The sequence below is a fragment of the Apostichopus japonicus genome, chromosome 14 (genome assembly GCF_037975245.1).
Source record: "Apostichopus japonicus isolate 1M-3 chromosome 14, ASM3797524v1, whole genome shotgun sequence".
NCBI lineage: Eukaryota > Metazoa > Echinodermata > Holothuroidea > Aspidochirotida > Stichopodidae > Apostichopus > Apostichopus japonicus.
In genome coordinates, this window is record NC_092574.1 from 17082500 (window position 1) to 17107091 (window position 24592).

The 24592-nt window shown below is 36.7% G+C and overlaps 1 protein-coding gene across 1 annotated transcript; it reads left to right on the forward strand.

The window, feature by feature from the left end:
- Nucleotides 1–16: 16 nt before the first annotated feature.
- On the forward strand, nucleotides 17–24213 carry LOC139979637 (sodium- and chloride-dependent glycine transporter 1-like). Its single transcript, XM_071990640.1, has 15 exons — nucleotides 17–312; nucleotides 2537–2599; nucleotides 3397–3645; nucleotides 4304–4435; nucleotides 7786–8104; nucleotides 9182–9290; nucleotides 9845–9979; nucleotides 10461–10564; nucleotides 13165–13289; nucleotides 14764–14876; nucleotides 16791–16925; nucleotides 17654–17747; nucleotides 18649–18776; nucleotides 19637–19795; nucleotides 21652–24213. The coding sequence occupies exons 1-15, from the start codon at nucleotides 261–263 to the stop codon at nucleotides 21895–21897; spliced, it is 2163 nt and encodes a 720-aa protein (XP_071846741.1). The 5' UTR covers nucleotides 17–260; the 3' UTR covers nucleotides 21898–24213.
- Nucleotides 24214–24592: the final 379 nt, after the last annotated feature.

A 24592-nucleotide genomic window follows, 5' to 3' on the forward strand; every position in this document is an offset into this window, starting at 1 on the left:
GTCAGCCTTCTCCCGTACTTCAATTTATATGTGGAACACTTGGGGCGGGTTGATATCTATAGACGCCTATGCAGTATGAGTACGGTATATCTAAACTTGTAAACACAGTGCACGCTAACTAGTATAACCTGAGTATACTCGAGAGACATTTCAACAGCGTAAGTGAAACTATCGCGGATTCTCCAGGGACCTGGTCTAAACGTTTGCTTGCTGCCAACGCTTTCTCCTGAAGTTTCAAGTTTGATACATATGGTGACAACATGGAGACGTCTCCTTCACCTCTAGTAACAGAAAATGATGATTCTGCAGATGGTAACTCAATGAGACCTGGATTCATGACATTCAGCTCAAAGAAAGCTTAACGTTAGACCATCTAGGCCTACACAACTCGTGCATTTTACTACTACTTCTGTGCATTGGCCTACACCTTATTTCTATAGCCTTAAGCCTTAAGGCCTTAGCAAGGCTTGGAACTCAAAGTAAGGTCTTCATAAAATCAGGGCATTGGCTAGTCTGAAAAAGGCCTAACATAGGGACCACAGTAGAGAAAAAGGGTTTACAATTGAATGAACCTCAGCAAGCAGAATGTACTTACAAAAGAATGGAGATTATCACAACTAGTAGTAAATGGCATAATTACATGTTTCAATGGTTGGACTGAACTTCAATTGCTATTTTTATTTTATTATGTTAAATAATCATTTTACATTAAACGTAGATGGCACTTCTGATAGTTTGCTACAGTACCAATTTTAAAAGCATTGAAGACTCGCCCAAAACTGCGTTCCGCGCTCTGAAAAAGGTAACTTTCCATTGCTTGCAAATGACATTTCTTCTTGTCGCTACAAGATGCAGACAGTAATGAAACATGATACATATCATCTTTTATCTAGACCTGAGATGTCCAGGCTGCTATGTTGCTATGCTGTGTTGTGGGTATTGACCGTAGCTGTATGTATTGACTGTACACTAGTGTCTAATTCCGACGTTAGCAAGCTGTGTGTGTATTTTTTGGGATCGATGGTGGTGTCTAACACTAGATCAGATAACCGGCATGAGACGTTTCTTGATGCGCGAGTCTTCACACCCTTTAATAAAGTTCAAATTGCGCAAACTGTAGAATGTAATTGATATTTGATTATTGATACTTAAAATAGTCAAGTACTATGAAGTATCAATTTAAAGTTTAAACATTGTAATTCCCACAAAACTGAGGGTCTTATTTTTAGTTTACATGGCAAAATCACAGAAGAATTGTGTAACTTTCTTGGGTTGTGGGTCCAGCACAGTTAGCAGAAGTGACAGTTCGTTTAGACATATTTTAATGTGGCATTCATAGAGCTAGAGACCCTCGGATTGATAAATTGATAAATTGATTTTTACTAGGAGTCATCTGGCAGGAAAAACATGCTTATCCTCTCCTGATTTTGTGATTATCTTCCAGATAGCAAAATTTGATTTCAAAGTATTTTTTACATATATTGCAGTTAGAAATGGGACGACTGTATGCTTGTACCTGCATAGGAAACTTGGAGAAAAATCCTCTTGGTTTGGGCAAATAGCTGTGTTCAAATGCTTAAATGCCAAATTCTGCAGCACTGACATTAATTCGATTGTTACTCTTAAGTAGCCTATAGTCATGCACAGTTGACATGTAAAAGTTAAAACAGCCTCTATGTTACATTTTACATTGCTATAGTATCTTGTGTCAGTTGGATTATGCCTTGTTCTCTCTTTTTGTCTCTAATATGGTAAATTTTTGGGATTGAAAATCTACCTATCTTTTTGTGAAAGAAAGGTTAGCAGGTCTGAAGAACTAGAAACAAAATGTTGTTTGACTAATAAGTTGCGAATGCTGAATAGAAACGTCTTGCCTTCAGCATAATCCAAACACTTTTTGATAGAAAGTTGCCCAAAATGGTCAGTCAAGTTCATACTTCCAACAATCTTTGTTAATCAGTCCTTACAGCATTTTTCAAACACCAACTGAACCTGTTTGTTTTCTTATGTGACATACCTGCCTCTCATGGTGTTTTTTGAGGGTCAATAGTCTTCATGGAGGTCACTTTTCAATCTCTTTGTGATTTCTAGCATGTTAAAAGTGGATAAAATTTCTAAAAAAATGACCTTTCAGCTTTTAGCACTGATTGTTGCTTTGCTTGATATATAATATTTGATTTTATATAGCGCCTTATACCAGCAATAGGTCTTAAAGCCCTTTACATATATATACATTACCCCTGGTCAAAGATAACCTGTCCCAGAGACAGACTCCTCCGGGCGGCTGCACTTATCTACTGCGACCTATGACAAGTTACCTCACAGGTAGCCATTTAAGCCCTGGGTGAAGAGAGGCAATTGAGATTTAAAGCATCTTGCACAAGGTCATTTAACGTAATGAACTAGGCAGGAATCGAACCAGCAATCCTTGGATCATGAGTCTGACACCTTAGCCAATTGTTCACCACGCTTCTCGATAGGTAAAACATGGATTTCTGTGTTCATGTCATCTAGTCGTATCTTCTTTTCCCTTTAGATGTCTTTACTTCATCCACTGCACAGCCAAGCAACAAAGATGGCACAGAAACCATCCAAATGGGTAAGAATGTTTGAATTTTATAATTTAAAATATAATGAACTTCACCTGGTAGTCATTTCCATAGTTTAAAGTTCCATTAAACACTGCGGAAAATGCAATGTGGACGAGATTGTCAGCACTGAAAATTTGCAAAGGCAGACAGAAATCTTTAATATTTGTATCATTTATTGTTTGAAAATGACTTCAAAACTCAGGGAGACAGGGACCCACATTTTGAGATTGGAAGGGAGAAGAGGGGGGGGGGGGAGTGTTGCAAGAGTGACAGACTAATGCTCTGCAGTGAAGAATGTGACCTATGGTGGCACAATTAGCTTGGCTTGAACTTCAAAAATATGGTTCAAGAGATCCCTTTTTAAATAGCTATGAACAAAACTGTTCCAACCACTAGTCATGCACTCATGACGTCATCATAATCTAGCCGATGGAAAGATGTGACCATGTGTGCCCATTAATTTTGGGCCGGAAAGCCCCCTCTGCTGGGCAATGGTATTATGATGTAACTGAGATATCTGTGTCCACTTACTAGACTAGAGTGAGAGAGGATGTCCTGCATAAGGAGGAAAAATTGCAAAAGTCACTCTTTTGGTTGGTTTCATCACGACATAAATTTCTTTCCACTTTCCAAAAATAGATATATGTAATCATTTGAAACTTTAGTGAGAAAGTTTGACTGCAGATTACAAACAATGGTCAAGACATTTTGATATTGTAATTCCATACGGTATATTTGCAGAACGGCTATTTAGTTGATATAAAAATAGTCGATCGCTTTGACTTTTGACCTCTGGTTCCTGTAGGTACCGCTAGCCATGAGGATGGCGAGGAAGAAGTCATATCAGGAGGTAGTTTGTACCTGCCTTCCCATCCAGAGCCGGTTCTTCCCGAAGAAGAACCCAAGATCCCACCGGTACCCATCAGCATAAGTGATGAAAACTACCAACGTGGTAATTGGGGAACGAAGTCGGAATATCTGGCAGTGATGACATGCCAGGTGGTAACAATCAGCACCTACAGCTTCTCCTACTACTGCTACAAAAATGGTGGCTGTGAGTGCCATTTTCTCATTCGGCAGTAAAATTAACTGAAGATGACTGTTTTCAATAGTTTACTCAAATTAATGATGTGTTTTTAAGATGTTTAGGTTTTTATCAAGTTCATTTAGAGATCCCAGAAGGAGAAGCCACTTGGCCTTTGGTATCAATATGTTTAATGAATACAGCTAGTTTTTAATCCAAGAGGGAACACACCTTGGAAGTTACGGTAACGGGTAATTTGAATCATGGGTTGTCTAACTTCTTCTAGGAATGTATCCTTGTTTTGTCTATATCATCTGTTGTCTGTTATGATCTGAAAGTTGAACAGTTTTCAGGACACTATTTAAATAAATAAGACCTCCTGGTATGTATCGTGTACATTCCATGTTCTCTGACAGCCTGCTAGTATTGTTAAGTGTGTGTGTGTGCGTGTATGTATGTGCACAGGTTCTGTATAGTTAAATCCTGAAGTGGTAATTACTATGTCATATTCAGAGAACATTCAGCAAATTTTTTATTTGTGTGGAAAAACCAACAAAAATCAGTTTGTTTTCTTAAATGAGTAAGGACTTAGAAAATCAATGGTTAGAGTAATTTTGGGCCTAAATTACTCTATTATTGTACTCTATTATTGTAATGCCTATTGTAATATATTCTTTTTTACTTACAGTAATATTTGTGATACCATACATCTTGGCTCTGTTCTTCTTTGGACTACCCCTTATTCTGTTGGCTATATCAATTGGACAATTCACAAGCTCTGGATTCTTCACTCTTTGGAGGTTCACCCCCATTATGAAAGGTTGGTATGAAGTTATAGATAATGTAATGGGGCCAAAGCCAAAATTGGTCATCCTCAAATCCCAAAAGTAAAGTTATTTCTGTGGGAGAAATTTATTTTGGGCTCATGGCAGTACTAATTTTCACTTCAGAATAAAAAAAAAAAAATCTGAAAAATTTCGTTATCAGTGACATAGAGGTCGTTGAAATCTAAAAAGATGCGCACTAGGTGCGAGGGACGGAATTTAGTCTTATTGACCTAGCTGAAAATAAGGATGGGTGAGGTAAATTTGGTTTTCTGTAATTTGATGTTCATCTCTAGTGCAAATTATTCATTGGAAAAGTTTTGAATTTTTTTTTAATAAAAATGAAGAAAAATAGGAAAAAACGGTTCAAAATTCCGTCCCTCGCATTTTTTGACACAATTGTTTTTTTTTGAGAGAGAGGAAATAGTACAGTATGCATAAAAATCTGCAAAGTATCAACTATCAGTGACTTGAACATCTGTAGTGATGAAAGAAACTGAACAAAAATATGAATGGTGCATTATGGGTAATCAACATTTTCGCGAGGGACGGAATTCAGTGCGAGGGACGGAATTCTGTTACAATTTAGTGCTACACGTCTGTAGTCCTATAATCTGTTGCTAATAGAAATAGTTGGCGGAACATATGTGTAAATTTCAACGACACAACTATAGCAGAATTCGACAGTATGCTGAACTTGCAAAGTTGAAGAAGGCACTTCCAGGAACAAACAGTGCTATCTATCATCCAAGTGGACTTCAGCGAGAACTACAGTATGCTAACAACTAAAAGAATGAAATACAGCATACTTTGGCCACAAGAATTTCACATTGTACACTGTTTGTGCATGGTATGCTGAAGGTGAGGAAGGTGAAGTGCAAAACCTTCTGTGTCATCAGTGATTACATGTCACATGACAAGTTCTAAGCTTTGCACTTCAATAAAGCTATCATTGAAAAGGTCCAACAATTTGTCCAGATCTGGATGAGAGGTTCAATTTTGGTCCGATGGCTGTGCTAGTTTAAATCAAAATATTGCTTTTACTTCCTTGCCACCCAGTACCCATGTGACATTCCAATAACATGGAGTTATATTGAATCTCACCATGGGAATGGCCCAGTAGATGGGGTGGGGGGAAAGATAAAATCAAGTGTGTACTGTGATGTCAAAGCAGGTAAAACTTCTCATCACTAGTGCCAAGCAGTTTGCAGCATATGCCAACATAGAGTGAATGCAACAGATACATTCTATGTAGCTGCATATGGCATAACCGTGCCTAGGCTTCTATGCCAGACAAGGTACCTGAAGTACCAGGTACTGTACACACAAGGTCCATTTTATTGACCGTACATGCAGTAATGGTAAGAGCAAACTGACTTTCTTCCTACAGAGTCAGTTTTGTGAACCAGTTGAAGAGATGCTCAGGGAGCAGTTGTATGACTTAAATGATGGAGTTGAAAGTCAGGTAGTCGTGAGCCATGATCAGGAACCAGATCCTAATCTGAATAAAGTGGAAAACAGTGGTCAGGTTGAGTAGAATGGGGACCAAGATCAAATTGGTAGTCAGCTGGTTAAGAATGATCAGTTTCCATGGAAAGTGGTGGGTGGGTGATAGTTGAGTATAATGGTCAGTTGTATCCAGGAGAGGTGGAAAACATAATTGTCAGTAATTCACAGGTTAATGCCATGGCAAAAACAGGGAAGTATTGGAAGTGGCCAGAGGCAAAAGACCTACTGTGGTATTCAAGGGATATGGTGAAAGGAAATATAGCCCCTGTTCTTCCTGTATGCTGAACCAGAGACCATTATTTGTGTAATGAATTGTAAGCATTCATATCAATTCGTTGCACTATGGTGAGCTGTTTGTTGATTTCCAAATCTACATCATATCCAAGAGTTTGACATGTTAATGTTCCAATTTATATTGAATTGCATTGATGTATGTTGTGTACAATAGTTCATTTTTCTTATTAATGACAACTTAATGAGTTAACGTCATGATGGGGGAAGAAGTTTTTAACTCTTTCATATGCTGTTTGGATCCGAATCTAAGCAGAGTTTTGTTAATGAATATGTGAATTGTCAATTTGAATTACAATGGTGACTTTGTTTCCTTGTATAATGTATAAATGTTGAATTTGTACAGTAAATTAGTTTTCAGTTTCCAAATTTAAAAATTATATATTGTCCCACACTGTTGAATACACCTACAATATAAAGGTGGAAAATAGATTTAGTATTTGTGTTGGGTTTAAGATTCCTCATTTCGGGGAAGTGGTGGATGGAGGTGACTTAATTATTATTCACCAAGGCATTTGAGTGGTGAGTGATGGAATGAATTTCAATTTTGATTCCAATTTACCTACATTTCACTAATCATCCCATCACTACCCCCATCTGTTCCTTGAATGTGTGTTCATTAATTGGATTGTGTAATTTGTGATAATATTCCCACTGCTTGTGGGAGCTTGGCAATGAAAAACAGAATTTACAACAGCTTTTTCTCTAATTAATCAACATAAACAGCAATTCCGTCCCTCGCATTCCGTCCCTCGCGCTGACTTTTTTTGTGAAATTAAAGCGTAACCTAATTTAGCTATGAGATTTTTAAAACACATTTCAGTTAATATCAGAAGAGTAATTGATCTTGTTATAAATGGTATGATTAGATATAGATTCCTCCTAAATTTGATAATAATACATCAAATGTTTGGAGTGCATGCACACCCAGTTTTTATCATTCCGTCCCTCGCGCCAATTAATGTTCGTTGCTATGGCAACATGTTAAATTTTGAATATGTTTCAATTGTTTTATTATGTTGTATGTTACTCTCTTTATTTAACCTACTACTGGATTTTTCATATTTCACTACTGTTGAGCTGGAATATATGGAAACGTATATCAAATTCCGTCCCTCGCACTTACGGAGGTTTTGGCTTTGGCCCAATGATCAAAATGATATGACGTATACAGTACTGTACATGTGGGAGGGGTGGAGTGGGGGGGGGAATGAACTGTTGTTGAATGACACTCCAGTTGACACTTTATTGGAAAAGCAAAGCTTGGCATTCCCAATACCCCTTCCCCCCTCCCCCCCCCCCGTCCATTTTATGCCACTAATCACCTCAATCCATGATCAGACTCTCCTGAACTATTACACAATGACTAGAAAGTGTTATCCATCTTCTCTGCAGTGAATGATGTTTACAACATTCAAGAATTTGCAATGAATTTAAGAAAAAATAATAATAATTTGATCCCTCCCCCTCACTTTATTTATAATGTCTTCTTAAAATTGATAACTATGAAATGTATGATTTATGATTTAGAGTGTATTCCTTGCAGGCCTCTCGGTGTACATATTTCTTCAAACCCTCGGGAGTATGCTACTCAACAATTACTTGCTGGCACAGTCGTTCACTTTCCTGTTTGAGGCAATCGGAAACCCCTACAACCTGCCGTGGGCTGACTGTAGTAACCACTGGAATACTGACGCATGTAGGGACGACAGCAGTACCTCGGTCGCTGCTGTGGATTCTTCGGTAGCAACCGGAGATAGCGGGATGGCTTTCTCAGATGACTCTCTCTACCAAGCTGACTCTCTCTACCAAGATGACTATCCCTACCAAGCCGACTCAGTGAGAGCAGCAGAGGAATATTACCGGTGAGTGTTATTTATCAGCATATGGAAAGAAGAGTGGATTCTGGGCAAGGGAGGGGATTGGTGGGGAGGGGTGTAGGGGGAGGGGGAGATGGCATGTAAGGTTTCACATAACTGATTGCAAATTGCCACCCCTTAAGTTGTCATAGGTGAACTCATAATGAGCTCCATCGTCATTAAACTTGAACGTCTATCACAAATTATGCTACAATGGAAGGGTGGATTTTAAAAAAGTGGTACTTTCCTGTTTTTCTTGTCATATTCTGTACAAGTTGTCTTTAACTTTCAAGAAAGTTGCCTTCGTGTCCTTCCTGATTTTGAAAGCTGGTGCCCTTTCGAAAGCTGAAAACTGACCATGGCGCCATGACATTTCAATGAAAATTGGGGGGGGGGGGGGGTGAACCACCATGGTATTTTGATGTTTTATAAAAAAGACAAAAACTTTTAGAGCTGTCAAAGCTGCTGCAAAAGATTCGAATACTAGACTATTCCATGTAGTGTAGTAAGGTGGTAGTGAAAAGTCTTACAGACATTGCCGTCACTTTCTGTTTCTTGAAGATTTTTTGTTCAAAACAATGTGCACATTTTAGATACAGCAGTAATATAGCTAAACCTGCAAGTGTTGCCGATCGCATCATGCCATCATATGAACATTACAGCAAGCCCATAAGTACCCATCATCTTTTAATTTTTGCCATGGATCCAAATGTTTGCAATCTATGTTTGGAGACATCTGACTTTGATATCAGTACCGGGCTTTTCCATAAAGTAAAGGGTCGTACTACATGATATGGAATGAATATTTGGATGTCTAATGTTGGGGGAGTTAGTCGCTGTTTACAGTTTGCCCAGCAGATATGAAAATTTCTATTTCACAAACTGAGTACGGTGTGGTTTTTTGTCGAAACCAGCAGCTAAATATATTACATTTGTAAAACACTTTGGCTGTTTTTCTTACATAAAAATGTGTCGGGCGAAACCCAGATAAATTTGTACTGCGGTATACTGCATGGTACTTCATCCGATCTCTGACATGGAGGTTGAAGAGGTAACCTGTTGTCTTTTCACCCTCCATTGCAGGTACATGTTTGAGAGTGGAAATATCTCGACCATGGCAGTCATTGGTGCATTAGCGGCCTTGTTTTGTCTTCTCCATTCTACTATCCTTGGTATCAAGGTTGTAGGCAAGGTAATTAGCTAAATGCATGAACTTCCACCCTCCCCACTTCCCACCAAGAAAACTGTTAGTTGTTTTGGGTTTGTAATGCCCTCTGTAGCTTTGAGCATGATTTCCAGTCTAAACATTCAAAGGAGGCATGGAGGTCAAAGGTCACATGGAGATGACGCGAATCCGAACGTTGATATCAAAAATATTGAATTACGCAGGCATGGACGTGAAAGTTCATTTGATCAGGATTCTGGTCTAATCGTTTCTGTCAGATCACATGGAGAGGTGGCACAGAGGTCAAAGGTCATTCTTTATCATGATGCTAATCTTAACATCCACGTCAAGAAATAACTTAAATAAGTATAGGAAGCATAGAGGTCACAGATCCTTTTGATCACATCTCCAGTCTGATTGGTAATGAAAGAAGTTAAAAGGAGGCATTTAGGTCATTTGGTGGTCATGATGTCAATTTGTTACACTAATGGCATATGTAGATTGAGACTTTTCTTGTGTGCATAATATGTAATCTCAAGACTTTTGGCTGTCTTTATTGTCCTTCAAAATTCTTTCGATAGGTAGCACTGTGTGCGCTTGCAGGAACATTCGTACTCACAGTGCTCTTCTTGGTAAGAAGTGTAACACTGTCCGGGGCCGGAACTGGTTATTTGTTTCTTTTTACGCCAAATCTGAACGGCCTTCTAAAGGATCAGGTAAAGTTTTTTTTTGTCAAAGAATCATTTTTGATTAGTATGAAGTAGTGCATGAGTTAAAACGATATCGTTGCTAACTATTGTGTTGTAACATGTTTCAGGGTGCACGTGAAAAAGTGACGAGAAATGTATCTTTGGAATTGTGAGATGCGGGGAGGCAGGGGGCAGTTTTCGCCGAACATTCCACTGTTAATGAGAATGACTATATTTTGCTGATTTTCCTTTTTCTTCACTCACAAAGAAGTGTTGCACTCCAGCTGCTTTACTCCCAAAATCACTGTCTATATCAGTGGAAGGAAAATTCTAGCTATATGGTAGAGTAACTAAGAAAATCTGCATGTATTTCCTTGTATAGCCTTGCATGGAGAAGAGAGATTTATTGCAGATAATTTTATGATTTTTTTTCTTTCTTTTTTTGGTTGTTGTTTAGATGGCTGATGTTGACCTTTGATATTTTGTTCATTTTTGTTACTTTTAACAGGTTTGGATTGATGCCTTTAGGTTGGTTTACCTCAATTTGACTTTTGCTTTCTGGCCCATGGCTGGTCTTGCAAGTCATAACCGTTTCCATAACAACTGCTTTCTGTAAGTTTACTTTTCTGTTTGGATCAAAGTGGTTTTTATTGTGTGGAAAACCTTTTGTGCCTTTTTGTACCTTTTGTGCCTTTTTTGCCTTTAGAGTTACAACTTCCACCAAAACACATAACCTTTCTCTTCTGTCGTGTGACATATGGGTAATAGTTGTAGTAGTGTGTAGTATAGACGATGTTTCTGAAATGGTGTTGGTGCACAGGCAACAAATTTACACCTGCGTGTTGAAGACACCGCTATAGTTCTACCACTTTCGAGTAATGGTGCTATATCAGCAGAAGGGTGTGATCGGTTTTTTGTACACTTGTCTTCTGATATAGCTGTGTGTATCACGTTTTGTGAATTATTTTGATGAGTTTGAGTAAAGAAAAACACATAAATTCATGCTGTGTATTTAAGACACTACTTCCAACATTTTGTCATGTACCACTTCGTTTAACCATATTATAGAAGCAACAGCCAAGCTGTGTTGTAGAAGCATTGTGTTATATACTTCTGAAAAGTTATATGACCAGTCTGTGTTGTAGAAACATTGTGTTATGTATTGCACCTGGAGAGTTATATGACCAGAGTTCCACTTTGTTTTACCGTATTTTAGAAACAACAGCCAATCTGTGTTATAGAAACATTGTCTGAAGAGTTATATGACTAGAGTCCCACTTTGTTCAACCATATTATACAAGCAACAGCCAATCTGTGTTGTAGAAACATTGTGACATGTATTACATCTGAAGAGTTATATGACCAGAGTCCCACTTTGTTTAACTGTATTATAGAAGCAACAGCAAAGTTGTGTTATAGAATCATTGTGTTATGTATTTCTGAAGAGTTATATGACCAAAGTCCCACTTTATTTTACTGTATTATAGAAGCAACAGCCAAGCTGTGTTGTAGAAACATTGTGTTATGTATTACATCTGAAGAGTTATATGACCAGAGTTCCACTTTGTTTAACCGTATTATAGAAGCAGCAGCCAAGCTGTGTTATAGAATCATTGTGTTATGTAGTTCTGAAGAGCTATATGATCAGAGTCCCACTTTGTTTTACCGTATAGTAGAAGCAACAGCCAAGCTGTGTTATAGAAACATTGTGTTATGTATTTCTGAAGAGTGATATGACCAGAGTCCCACTTTGTTTAACCGTATTATAGAAGCAGCAGCCAAGCTGTGTTATAGAATCATTGTGTTATGTAGTTCTGAAGAGCTATATGATCAGAGTCCCACTTTGTTTTGCCGTATAGTAGAAGCAACAGCCAAGCTGTGTTATAGAAACATTGTGTTATGTATTTCTGAAGAGTTATATGACCAGAGTCCCACTTTGTTTAACCGTATTATAGAAGCAGCAGCCAAGCTGTGTTATAGAATCATTGTGTTATGTAGTTCTGAAGAGCTATATGATCAGAGTCCCACTTTGTTTTACCGTATAGTAGAAGCAACAGCCAAGCTGTGTTATAGAAACATTGTGTTATGTATTTCTGAAGAGTGATATGACCAGAGTCCCACTTTGTTTAACCGTATTATAGAAGCAGCAGCCAAGCTGTGTTATAGAATCATTGTGTTATGTAGTTCTGAAGAGCTATATGATCAGAGTCCCACTTTGTTTTACCGTATAGTAGAAGCAACAGCCAAGCTGTGTTATAGAATCATTGTGTTATGTAGTTCTGAAGAGCTATATGATCAGAGTTCCACTTTGTTTTACCGTATAGTAGAAGCAGCAGCCAAGCTGTGTTATAGAATCATTGTGTTATGTAGTTCTGAAGAGCTATATGATCAGAGTCCCACTTTGTTTTACCGTATTATAGAAGCAGCAGCCAAGCTGTGTTATAGAATCATTGTGTTATGTAGTTCTGAAGAGCTATATGATCAGAGTTCCACTTTGTTTTACCGTATAGTAGAAGCAGCAGCCAAGCTGTGTTATAGAATCATTGTGTTATGTAGTTCTGAAGAGCTATATGATCAGAGTTCCACTTTGTTTTACCGTATAGTAGAAGCAGCAGCCAAGCTGTGTTATAGAATCATTGTGTTATGTAGTTCTGAAGAGCTATATGATCAGAGTTCCACTTTGTTTTACCGTATAGTAGAAGCAGCAGCCAAGCTGTGTTATAGAAACATTGTGTTATGTATTTCTGAAGAGCTATATGATCAGAGTCCCACTTTGTTTTACCGTATAGTAGAAGCAACAGCCAAGCTGTGTTATAGAATCATTGTGTTATGTAGTTCTGAAGAGCTATATGATCAGAGTCCCACTTTGTTTAACCGTATTATAGAAGCAGCAGCCAAGCTGTGTTATAGAATCATTGTGTTATGTATTTCTGAAGAGTTATATGACCAGAGTCCCACTTTGTTTTACTGTATTATAGAAGCAACATCCAATCTGTTTTTGAGAAACTTTGTGTTATGTATTACACTTGAAGAGTTATATGAGAAAAGTCCCTAATGCAAATCTAGGTTTAGAAAAATCACTTCTTCCAAAGTGTTGCCATCAACAGCTGATCTTTAATAAGCCAGACTGGTCATGTAAGTTTGCCACGATTGTTTCTATGAAACCTGTAAAGTTGTTTCTCATACAGCTCTCTTTTCCTTTTTTTTCTCAGGGATTCTGCGCTTCTGATATCAGCGGCTCTCTTTGCTCCTCTGTTATTAAGCATCTCCATCTTCTGCTGTTATGGATTCTTTGCAGAAATGCTGGGTGTCTCCCTATATGAAGTTATTGAGCCTGGTAAGGTTTATGAAGTGTGGAAAGCCATATAGTAGGCCAACAGTGTTTAAAAGGAAAAAAGAGAGAACTTGGCTCTAAACCTTGGTAATATTGCAACCATGACCTTTTGATTTTTTACTACCAAATGATTTTTTGAATTGATCGGTTTAAGATGATAATATCAAAGGTTCGTATTTCACGGAATGAATATTTCATGAGCGTGACTACCTTAACTCTTAACGTCGTTTTGCAATGAGTTTGTTTCCTTTTTCAAATAGATTACTTTCAAATCATTTTTTGAAAAAAAAATATTAAAAGGATATGTTATAAACTGATGTTTAACGGTTGGTCTTTAAGTTATTGTCGTCACATCATCCAAACTTTGGCCCAGTAATGCTTAATTCTGATGCTTTGTGCTGTAGCAAGCAAGGGATGACGGAGACGAGATGAATAAATATAATAAAATGGCAAAAGTTGATTTGTGGATAAGTTTTTCTTTCTAGGATGACAGAATTCCGTGAATTTCTAACTATTATCCTAACACACTGTAGCATACGCAAATTGGAGCCTTTAGCGCAATTTTTTCTCTGGATTTTCATAATGTTCCCAACATTATTGCAATTATATTTTCTTAAGTTTCCCATCATTTTCAAGTTTTTTAGTATCATTAGTGTAGGGACAAATATTAAAATTTGTGGCTGCTTTTGGAAGTGACTCGAAAACGGAGATAATTCTGGAAATTTCCTCTCGGACTAGGCCCTACATACAAAAGATAGTTGTCCCCGGAAAAATTCCTTAAGTTTAGTTCCTGGCCTGGCAATTCAGAATGAGACTTCTGCGGTACTTAGGCATATTTCACCTTTACCGAAAGTGCCATTTAAGGTTAAAGAATCGAACACTTGACCATTATCCAGTTATGTGTGGTTTAATCTTATATGGTGTTGTTTCTCATTTTCTTATTGTATTTTTTGGGAAGTGTAAAATTAATAAAATAAATTTAAAAAAATACATAAAATGTCCGGTGATCTGGGATGGATATTTTGCCAAAATTTTCTTCCAACGCTATATGCCAACCAGGGTGGCGGCCCTCTTAGATAGTCTTTGGGACGTCCAAGTCCCCACAACTTTCAGGCTCTAGAGCAAACCCTGCTGGCATCCCTGTTTCATATAAGAAGGGATTTAATTAGCTGTTAACATACAGTAGCTGCTTGTATACTACGAGACTGAACACATCTCGGTAAAAGTCTCCGTACTAATTAGTTATAACTATCACATGTCGAGGTTTCACCAACCAGAGGAGTTTTATACTTGTTAATTTTTTTTTTTTATCTCTTAGTATGATAGCCAATCACATGGAAAGCTTACATTCTTAAAGTTCTATGAAAAGAAGGTAAACTCAATAGATGTATTTTGCATGTAATTAAAAAAAAAATAATAATATATAGATTGCCACAAAACATTTGTAATCATAATCTTCTTTTTCCTCTTCTGATAGGTGTGAAACTCTGGTTTGTTGTTATGCCAGAAATCTGCTCTCAATTACCCAGTAGCAATGTGTGGTGTGTAATCTGGTTTGGTCTCCTCTGCCTCACTCTCCTTGGCACCCAGGTAAATGAGTTTTTGTTTCCAAATCAAGTTTACACTGAAACAGGCATTTTCATTCAATCTTCCAGTCTGGTTGAAGTTGGTATTATGCATGTATCGTTAATATATGAATACATTCAGTTACCATATGAACTTCATATCGTGTATGAATCTCCAATATGGTTGATCAGGACTCTATTCCTATTTTTGGTTACAATGCAGAAGGCTCTGTAACTTTGCAATTGTGTGTCTGTGTGACTGCTAGCTTGTTAACACGATATCTCAACAACTAACACAGGTTGTCATACTTGGCAGGTTAGATGCCCCGTCATGTATAGATATGCCCTATTGGTTTTGGTTCCCATCTCATGAAAATTTCTTAGTGGGCAGCAGGACAGAAAACAAAATTCCTAAAATGGCAATATCTATTCAACCGTATGTCCAGTTTAGTTCGTACTTGATATGGTGATGATGTAACTGCATGGTTAGTAAATGTTCTTTGCAACAATGATTACCTCATTAAAATTCATGAGTGGGTGGGGCTTAATGGGAAATTGGTTGAAACAGCTTGTGAACAGGATATCTCAACAAACAAATTGAATCGATGTCATACTTGGTAGGTGGATGCCCCATGATGTGTAGCTGTGCCTATTGGTTTTGGTCCTCATGAATATTAATGAGTGGGCGGGGCTTAACATAAAATTCTTAAAATGTCAATATTTCTTCTACCGTATGTCTGGTTTACTTCGTACTTGGTATGGTGATGTAACTACTTTGTAAGTACATGCTCTTCGCAGTCGCAATCTTATCCTCATTGATATTCATAAGTGGGTGGGGCTTCATGGGAAATCGTCCAAAACAGCTTGTAAACAGGATATCTCAAAAACACAAGTGAATCAATGTCATACTGTTTAGGTAGATGGCCCATGTTGAATAGATTGTTTCTGGCTCCCATGCCCCATGAATATGAATAAATTATAATATTCCTGTGTATTTGTAATGAGCCGCATACATGTACTTGAATAATTACGATGTAAGTATACAGATACATGCTAACGTGATCATAAAAGTTGACCTCATCAATATTCATGCATGTATCAGTTATTATATACTATGTCACTAATTAGACTTTGTCAACATGATCACTGATTCTGGTACCTTCCTTTATCTGCCTCATAAGTCAATAGAAAATCCCTGTTCAATTATTTGGTGCGCACAAGTGCATGAACATTAACCTGCTTGGCTTACCACACTACGAATATTTTTGGGGCATCATAAACACTGAACCTTTTCATGTCTGGTTAGTAGAGGTGAAAGGTCATTTGATTTAAGCAGAACTATGCATCTTCTAAAACAGCACCTGGTCAACATATGTTACCAAAATTTAACTTTACATTGAATTATATCAAGATTGCATTTTTCAACTTCCATTTCATATTGGGTATCTATCTGTAATTATATAGGTCAGGATTCTTTGTTTGCGATAGAGGTCATTTGATGTCAACGGTTTCATATTAAATGGCTTTGACAGTGGTATTACTCAAACTTAAGTTTGCAATTGATCTTACCAAGATATTGTGTTTCATAGATTGTTTTTCTTTCACCATGTGATTAAAAGAACAAATAACCATAATAATTCTTTGAAATTGCCGACATTTTGTATAAACCAAGTCCCTTTTCATGTTGGTATGTTATCTCTTGTTGTCAAATGCAAATTGCAAATTGCAAACAAAAAAATCTTGCTCAATGCCTTCCTTGAGTTAAACGTTACTTTACAATAGGAAAGAAAAATTTCGTGTAACATTCTTAAAAGAAAAATGAGTGATGTCTGGCCTTCATGTGCATTTGTGTTCAAGTTTCAATTTTTTTTCTTTTTTTTTTCTTTGGAGGGCAAGGTAGTATTTCCGATACTAAATACCCATATCTTTAATTTTGTAGATGGGTTTTTGCATCAGTGTGGTGTCCAGCATTCTTGACTTGCTTGGCTGGGTTCATGGCTGGCGTCAGGCTATCCCAGTCACTGTCATCCTCTGTCTCTTCATCTTTGTGTCCACAGTCGTCGGTATCTTTGTGGTAAGAAATACACTAAAGTGCAAGAGTTCAATATTATTATGGTGCATTTTGCCTATGTTATCAAATTATTGTACATGTGCGTATATGTGTGTGTGTGTCTGTATGCGTGAATTTGAGTGCTCGAACCGACACGTGGATCAAGGAACTTGTGTTTGAACAGGGGTCAAAGGTGAAGTTGTGGAAATGTAAAAGGAATAGTACTTGTGTGTTGCAATAGGTAGGTATTTCTTCAGCTGAATATTGTCATGCTAAAACTTTTCATGAGTTGCTGACAACCAATATGGACATATCTCCTTGGTGTTAAAAGTTTTGAAACATCTTAGATATGTTGTTCTTTTACCCCTTTTTTTTTTGTACCCCCTTGTTTTTTTGTCCATTTAAAACTGTTGTGTAATAAATAATGCCATTGTTAATGCAATTGAAGACTGAATCTTATTGCATAGTCACTTGATCTTAATATAAAAAGTTTAACATTAAAAAAAAAAACCAAACAACAATACAAGCAGAAAACACTCAGACCCTACTAAGTTTGTCTCTGTTATGTTTGAGATGTCAATATCAAAGAATCAGAAAACCATGAGTGAAATATCATGCATTAGAAACAGAATCTGATTCTTTCTATACTTTTTTTCTTTGTTTTTGTTTCTTTCTGTAGCAATTACATAGATTATAACTTAATTTGATTGTTTGGAAATAAGTTGATCCTCTTTTGTTGAATTTCTTCACAGGGAAGCTCTTACCTATGGATTTTAGATCATGGATTTGACTACCTACAAATAGTGCCTATCGCTATGTTTTGCATCGGTGTGGTGTGGCTTTACGGTAAGACAACTGAGATGGTGTGCAATCTTAACGTCTCCTTTGAATTATTTATCAGCAGATTTCTCACCACAGTTTGAAGGAAATTGTCAGAGCATTCCAGATTTATATATATATATATATATATATATATATATAAAGTTGGTTTAGGGTCCCAATACAATACGAGAGGCCGGGTTTGAATCCTGTTGGAGGCTGGAAGATTTTCCAACTCATAACTGTTTCAAATATATATATGAAATATATATATATATGATTGTAATCAAATAATGTATATACAAATAACAGATATAATAATAATAATAATTATAATATTAAAAATAATATAGGAATTTGTAAAGAGCTTTTATCCAGTTAAAAAAAAACTGCTCAGAAGCGCTGCAGGAGCAAAGTACCCAAAATGGACAACAGTTATCAAACAAATGGATACGCATTCATGAATAAGAACGTCTTTCTGGAAAGTTGACACATGCTGGATTGTTTTTAGATGTAAGGGGAGACTGTTCCAGAGCTGTGGGGCTGATCTAGCAAAGCAATGTTCCCCATAGGTGGAAGTACGATATATTGAGATATATTAAGATATATTGCAATAATACTTGCTAATAATGGCAAATATACAATGGTTTTTATATATTGTATAAATATCTACTCAAAGTACGGGGGTGGGGGGGGGATGAGGGCATTCTATGAAAATATTAAAAGCTAGTATTTATGTCATTATAGCAATATTTTACAAACAGTAAGAGCATTCAACAGTCACAAGACGGTTATTGGTTAAAATAGAAACAAAAATTAAAAAGCTTATACATACTATTCTTTGAAATTATCATACCTATTCCAGTTTAGTCATTATGGTTATAATGATCCTGTGACCTTTGAAATCTCTTCTTCATCAATACTTCAGGTGGTCTCCAAAAGTTCTATCTCATGCGATTTGCCAAAGATGTGGAGTCCATGGTTGGCTTTTTCCCCATCTTCTTTAAAGGCTTGTTCACCGCCATGTGGGGCTTTGTGACTCCGTGTCTGATGGCGGTAACTTTTTTTTTGTGCATCCTTACACTTAATAATAATTGGAAACAGAGGAAGTAAGATTCACACACAGTATTTTATCTCAAAGATTTTCTAGAATTTTGCAAGTCATTGCAATCTCTTCCATATACTGCATCAAACTTATTTTAATACTGATTAATAAATTATTATTTTTTTTTTTTTTTTAAAGTTTAAACACCTGTTACTGGAAAACTTGTTTTGATTGTGTTTGAAGCCCTTTCTTGTTTCTTTGATCAGTGTCATTCATGGGAATCATCATCATCATCATCATCATCATCATCATCATCATCATCATCATCATCATCATCATCATCATCATCATCATCATCATCATCATCATCATCATCATCATCATCATCATCATCATCATCATCATCATCATCATCCATCATCAGTGGTCTGTGTGACAGACATAACTTCCACAAATAGCTACCAAATATCTTATCCTGTATTGGGAGATATCACAGGATTGATTGTTTCTTCACACAAGGGAAAGAAGACTTGATCAAGTCTAACTATGACATCATCAAGTCTAACTATGACATCATCAAGTCTAACTATGACATCATCAAGTCTAACTATGACATCATCAATCCACATGTGCATCAATTTATTACTGTTTTCTTCTTTTATGTATTACACAATGTTTATTTTCTATAACAGAGATTGGTTTTTTTTTTGCTTCTGCTAATTCAGACTCTTAAACATTGACCTATTAACATGACCTAATGACATTTGAATACCCTGTTAACATTCCAACTTTGGATGACATGATCAGCAGTTTCTGAAATAACCTGTGAAGGGACTTTATCTGTTATATTGTTTTCTTTATTCAAATGTAGGCCTACCTGCTGGAGGAGTTTATTTATAATTGGACTCATTTAACCAAACCGACATTGATTTTCATGGGTGTATGTCTCTTGGTTCTAATCATTGGTGCCATCCTTGGAGGACTTCATGAAGTATGGAAACATAAAGATGTCAACACATACTTTACTGATGTAAGTATGGACCGAGGAGGATCTTAATATGTGAGATGTTGTGTCACCTCCCCCCCCCCCCACCAAAAAAAAAACCCCAAGTCTGACAAGGCTCTTGCTCTGAGAGATTTGGTGGGTTGGAAAGGGAGGTTGACAAGATGCCCTCCCTCCCCTCCCCCCCCAAAAAAAAAGAAATTCAACAGAGTTTATGACCATTTATTTGTGATTCTGTGGTGATGATTTTGGTACCTGTTTATTGCATAGGGAGGTAAAGAACTCTTAAGAGACACATTATGGAAACTTGTGTTGCTTTTCCACCAATTGGAGTAGTTTTAATAGCTTGTTTGCCTATCTTGAAGTAAGATAACCAAGCATACGAGTACATGTAAATACATATTCATAACTTATTCGTGACGAGTTCTAGAGAGCTAGTTGATTCCGTTAGTTAGTTAATTACATATTCATAACCAATTAGTTACAAGTTCTAGAGAGTTAGTTGATTCCATTAGTTAGTTAGTTAGTTACATATTCATAACCTATTTGTTACAAGTTCTAGAGAGTTAGTTGATTCCATTAGTTAGGTAGTTAGTTTATTACATATTCATAACTTATTGTGACAACCTCTAGAGAGTAAGTTGATTCCATTAGTTAGTTATTTAGTTAACTACATATACATAACTTATTTGTTCAAGTTCTAGAGAGTTTAGTTGATACCATTAGTTAGTTAGTTAGTTGGTTAATTACATATTCATAACTTATTCGTTACAAGTTCTAGAGAGTTAGTCGATTTCATTAGTTCATAACTTATTGTGACAAGCTCTAGAGAGTAAGTTGATTCCATTAGTTAGTTATTTAGTTACTACATATTCGTAACTTATTTGTTACAAGTTCTAGAGAGTTTAGTTGATACCATTAGTAAAGTTAATTACATATTCCTAACTCATTTGTGACAAGTTCTAGAGAGTAAGTTAATTCCATTAGTTAGTTATTTACATATTCATAACTTATTGTGACAAGCTCTAGAGAGTAAGTTGATTCCATTAGTTAGTTATTTAGTTTACTACATATTCATAACTTATTTGTTACAAGTTCTAGAGAGTTTAGTTGATACCATTAGTTAGTTAGTTAATTACATATTCGTAGCTTATGCGTTAAAAGTTCTAGAGAGTTAGTTGATTCCATTAGTTAGTTAATTACATATTTATAACTCATTCGTGACAAGTTCTAGAGAGTTAGAGTTAGTTGAAGAGATGACAATCAGAGTGACTGGATAACTGAAAAGTGACATCTCCTGTGAAACGTGATATCTCAAGAAGGGACCCCATAACAGACCTACTTCACAGTGTTGGCGATGGTTCATTCCACTTTGGCCTGCACTGTTTGTATAAGCATACTCTTTAGATTCCCCTGACAGATAAACATTTGGCTTTGAAATGTATCTTGATGATTTAAGTTCAGAGAATAAAGAAGTATGACCTGAGCAGGTGAAATACAATTTAAATGTACTCACCTTTAATAATTAACGTGTGCACAAAATTATCGTTTAATTGCCCCCAGATCTCCACCTTTTCAACAGCAAGTTTTGAAGTGGAAGTGGGTGAATGAAACTTTAAACAGAAAGTTCTGTGGCAAATGGGTTGGGGGGGGGGGGGGAGGCAGGGAGGCAGGAGGTTGCATTCTTCTGACACAAGCTCTATAGTAAGGCCTATTTCTACCAAAAGGTAGAGGGTGCGTGCCGTTTATTATCCTGATGATTTTTTATCCAGATGTGCACTATTCTCCTGTTTTATTCTTACTGTCATATAGTCCAGGTGTAATCCATCAATTTTTTTTTCTTTTTTCCCCCCCTCCTCTGCAAACCCTTGTCAAATCTGCAGTATTTCTTCAGAGCATCTTTACCCCTTCCCAATTGGGGCCCGGCATTGGAAGATCATCGCAGCTACGCAGGATATCTACCAACTGGCTTTACCCCGCAACCTTACCGCATAGGACAGAGACCATACTTGCCAAACGTTGAAGATCCGCAACCACCTGTGGGAAAACCCGAAATGGACACGGCTACCCTACCAGCGGCTACCCCATTGCTTGGTTTGAATCTGGTTTCCACTGAGACCACTCTCTGAGACGGGTTTGAACATTGCATGAACATTGCACGAACGGACTCATATCCTACGATCCTGTAGTCTCATTTTTTATATCTTTGTTGATCGTCAAGGTAATGTAGTTCAACAAAGAAACACTAAAAGCAATTGGAACTGATGGCTGGTGTTCCTTGAAGTCTTAAAAAAAAAGAAAAAAAGTTGAGAAGAGTAGTATTTGAGGCGATAGTTAAGCAGGGTATTTCGTGCCCCGTTGCATCCCCCCAGGGTGATCCACGGGGTTCCTTACAAACACATCATGGCTGAGTGCACATATCAATAGACAGAATTATGCAAATTTGGAAAAGGTCTCTTTGAGAAGAGTAGCAGCGTAATATTGTACTAATAATACACTATGTGATCAGTGTGTTGACAATCTTGCCTTCAAGTATCTACAATGTATATAGATTATTTGTCATTTTGTAAATTTCTCAACCTCTTGACTTGTCTTTTTGCTTAGTCTTGTAATTTTTTATTTAAAAAAAAAAAAATCTTATGATACATTTGATGTAAGTAATCAGGGACTTGTGATACATTTGATGTAGGTAATCAGGGACTTGTGGTACATTTGACGTAGGTAATCAGGGACTTGTGATACATTTGACGTAGGTAATCAGGGACTTGTGATACGTTTGATGTAGGTAATCAGCTTTTTCAATACCTTTTCAAACATAAGTCACTGAAAATGTGTCTACCTTGTGAACGTTTTGCACAGGGGATATAAACTATCCTCACCTTGTGCTCAATAGTTTTGTAGAGTGTTGCAAGTTCAATTCATTTGTAGCATCTACAGACGCTGCATGTTGTATACTTTACATGTTTCATACTTGGCATGTTTCATACTTTACATTAATTCCATTGGATGGACATTGATACTCATTTAATTCTCAATAGAAATGGTGAGTATCCTATTCGTAGTATTTTAATGTAAGCTTACGTTTTTTTTTGTATATAACAGTTTGTATAGATCTCAAATGTAATAGAGGGGAGGGGGGGGGCTGGGAAGCAGAGGGGCATGAGCTGACTTCAAAAATTAGACAAATTCAAATATTTCGAAATCAAAGTCTATTTTGTGATCTGATTCAGATGCAATTTGCCAAAATTAAAACCTTTACTTTTTAACAAACCATGGATTGTAACAGTAATGATTTTTTACATAAGAATTTTAAAAAAGCAGAAGAAGAAATTTTGCAAAATGTTTTTTTTTATGATTATTTTAAACAGCAAACTAATATAAAACAATCTGTTAGCTAACTGCTTATCCACTTAAGAACCTGCTGTGTAAGAGAATGTGTAAAAGTAAGAGGACCTGACGTTTTCGATCCTAGCAGGATCTTCTTCAGAGGCTGAATGACAAGTTACAGTAACAGAAAGGACTAATACACACACAGAATACAGACATGATTAAATGAGCAGGGTGAAAACCAAAATTTTTAAACGGCATCGGATACGTTATATACCAAAGTTTATGTATGCAATAAATGGTCATATTGTCATAGTTATTTGATTATATTTTTTACTTATATCTAACTAATTTATACGCAAGCATGCATCGTCGTAATCAGAACTTGAACGGTGAGCATGCATCGAATGGGACGTCGTCGAGTGTTGTTTTATAATCACTGCCATTGTTTCATTTGTGATCTAATGTTATATTTTGTATGTAAATCATGGATGGATCCAGGAATTTAGCAAGGAGAGGGGTTGGTCCTGGTAGGGAGTCTGGAGGCACCCCCCTCCATCCCCCCCCCCAAAAAAATCAAAAGTATTCTGAGGCATATTCATGCTATAAATTCCTTTTATATGTATACCTTTTATATTTGTAATTAGATTTTAAAGTTACTCCTAATTGATATTATAATTAGATACATAACCTGTAGTTAGGTAACCATAACAACTGTCGTCTTTTAGTCTAGTGCTGTAACTGCTTTATTATGACGTCATTGTAGGCTTTTTGTGTGTGTGTGTGTGTGTGTGACTGATAGAATTTGTTTTTAAAAGTTGTGTAAGCAAAGTTCTGTTTCTAACAATGGAGAATCGGCAGACGGTTTGACATCTTGAAAGGGAGGCGGGGGGGGGGGGGGGAGACAACTCAGACAAGTATTCCACACAGTCAGCTGAAATCGCCATCTTAATATCCTTGTCGATATGGTTGTCTTGAATGTATTCTTTGTTGTTAGATGAAACATTTCTTACTGCATGTCTGTGATGTCATTTTTGTGGCGGTTTTTCTTACAACAGATTGCCTTTTCTATTTATATTCATACTCTTGCTGATATATATCTTTGTAATTTGATAATATTTGGAATGTGTTTGCTTCTTTTTTTAAAAAACAAATGTTTTTTATGGATATTCTATTCATTGAATTTCATAATTATGCAAATTATTTGTAGGAATTTATCGTGTTCCCCTCAGAGGTTTGTACGATTTGGTACATAGTAAAGAAAGGGGGGGGGGGGGGAGACTCAGGCTGGATTGCCATAGTAACATCACTTTTAAAGTCTGCCGTCGTCAGATGCAGTCATAAAGTTTTTAACCAAATATTTAAAGACTTTGGTCGAAAAAAAAACTAAAGATGCAGAAAATGTCCACCAATTTCCCTTCGGGATATCCCAATTTCTTTGTTGGTGTATGTAATGTATGATGTGCATTGGATGATGACCTGTTAAACTGTGGTAGA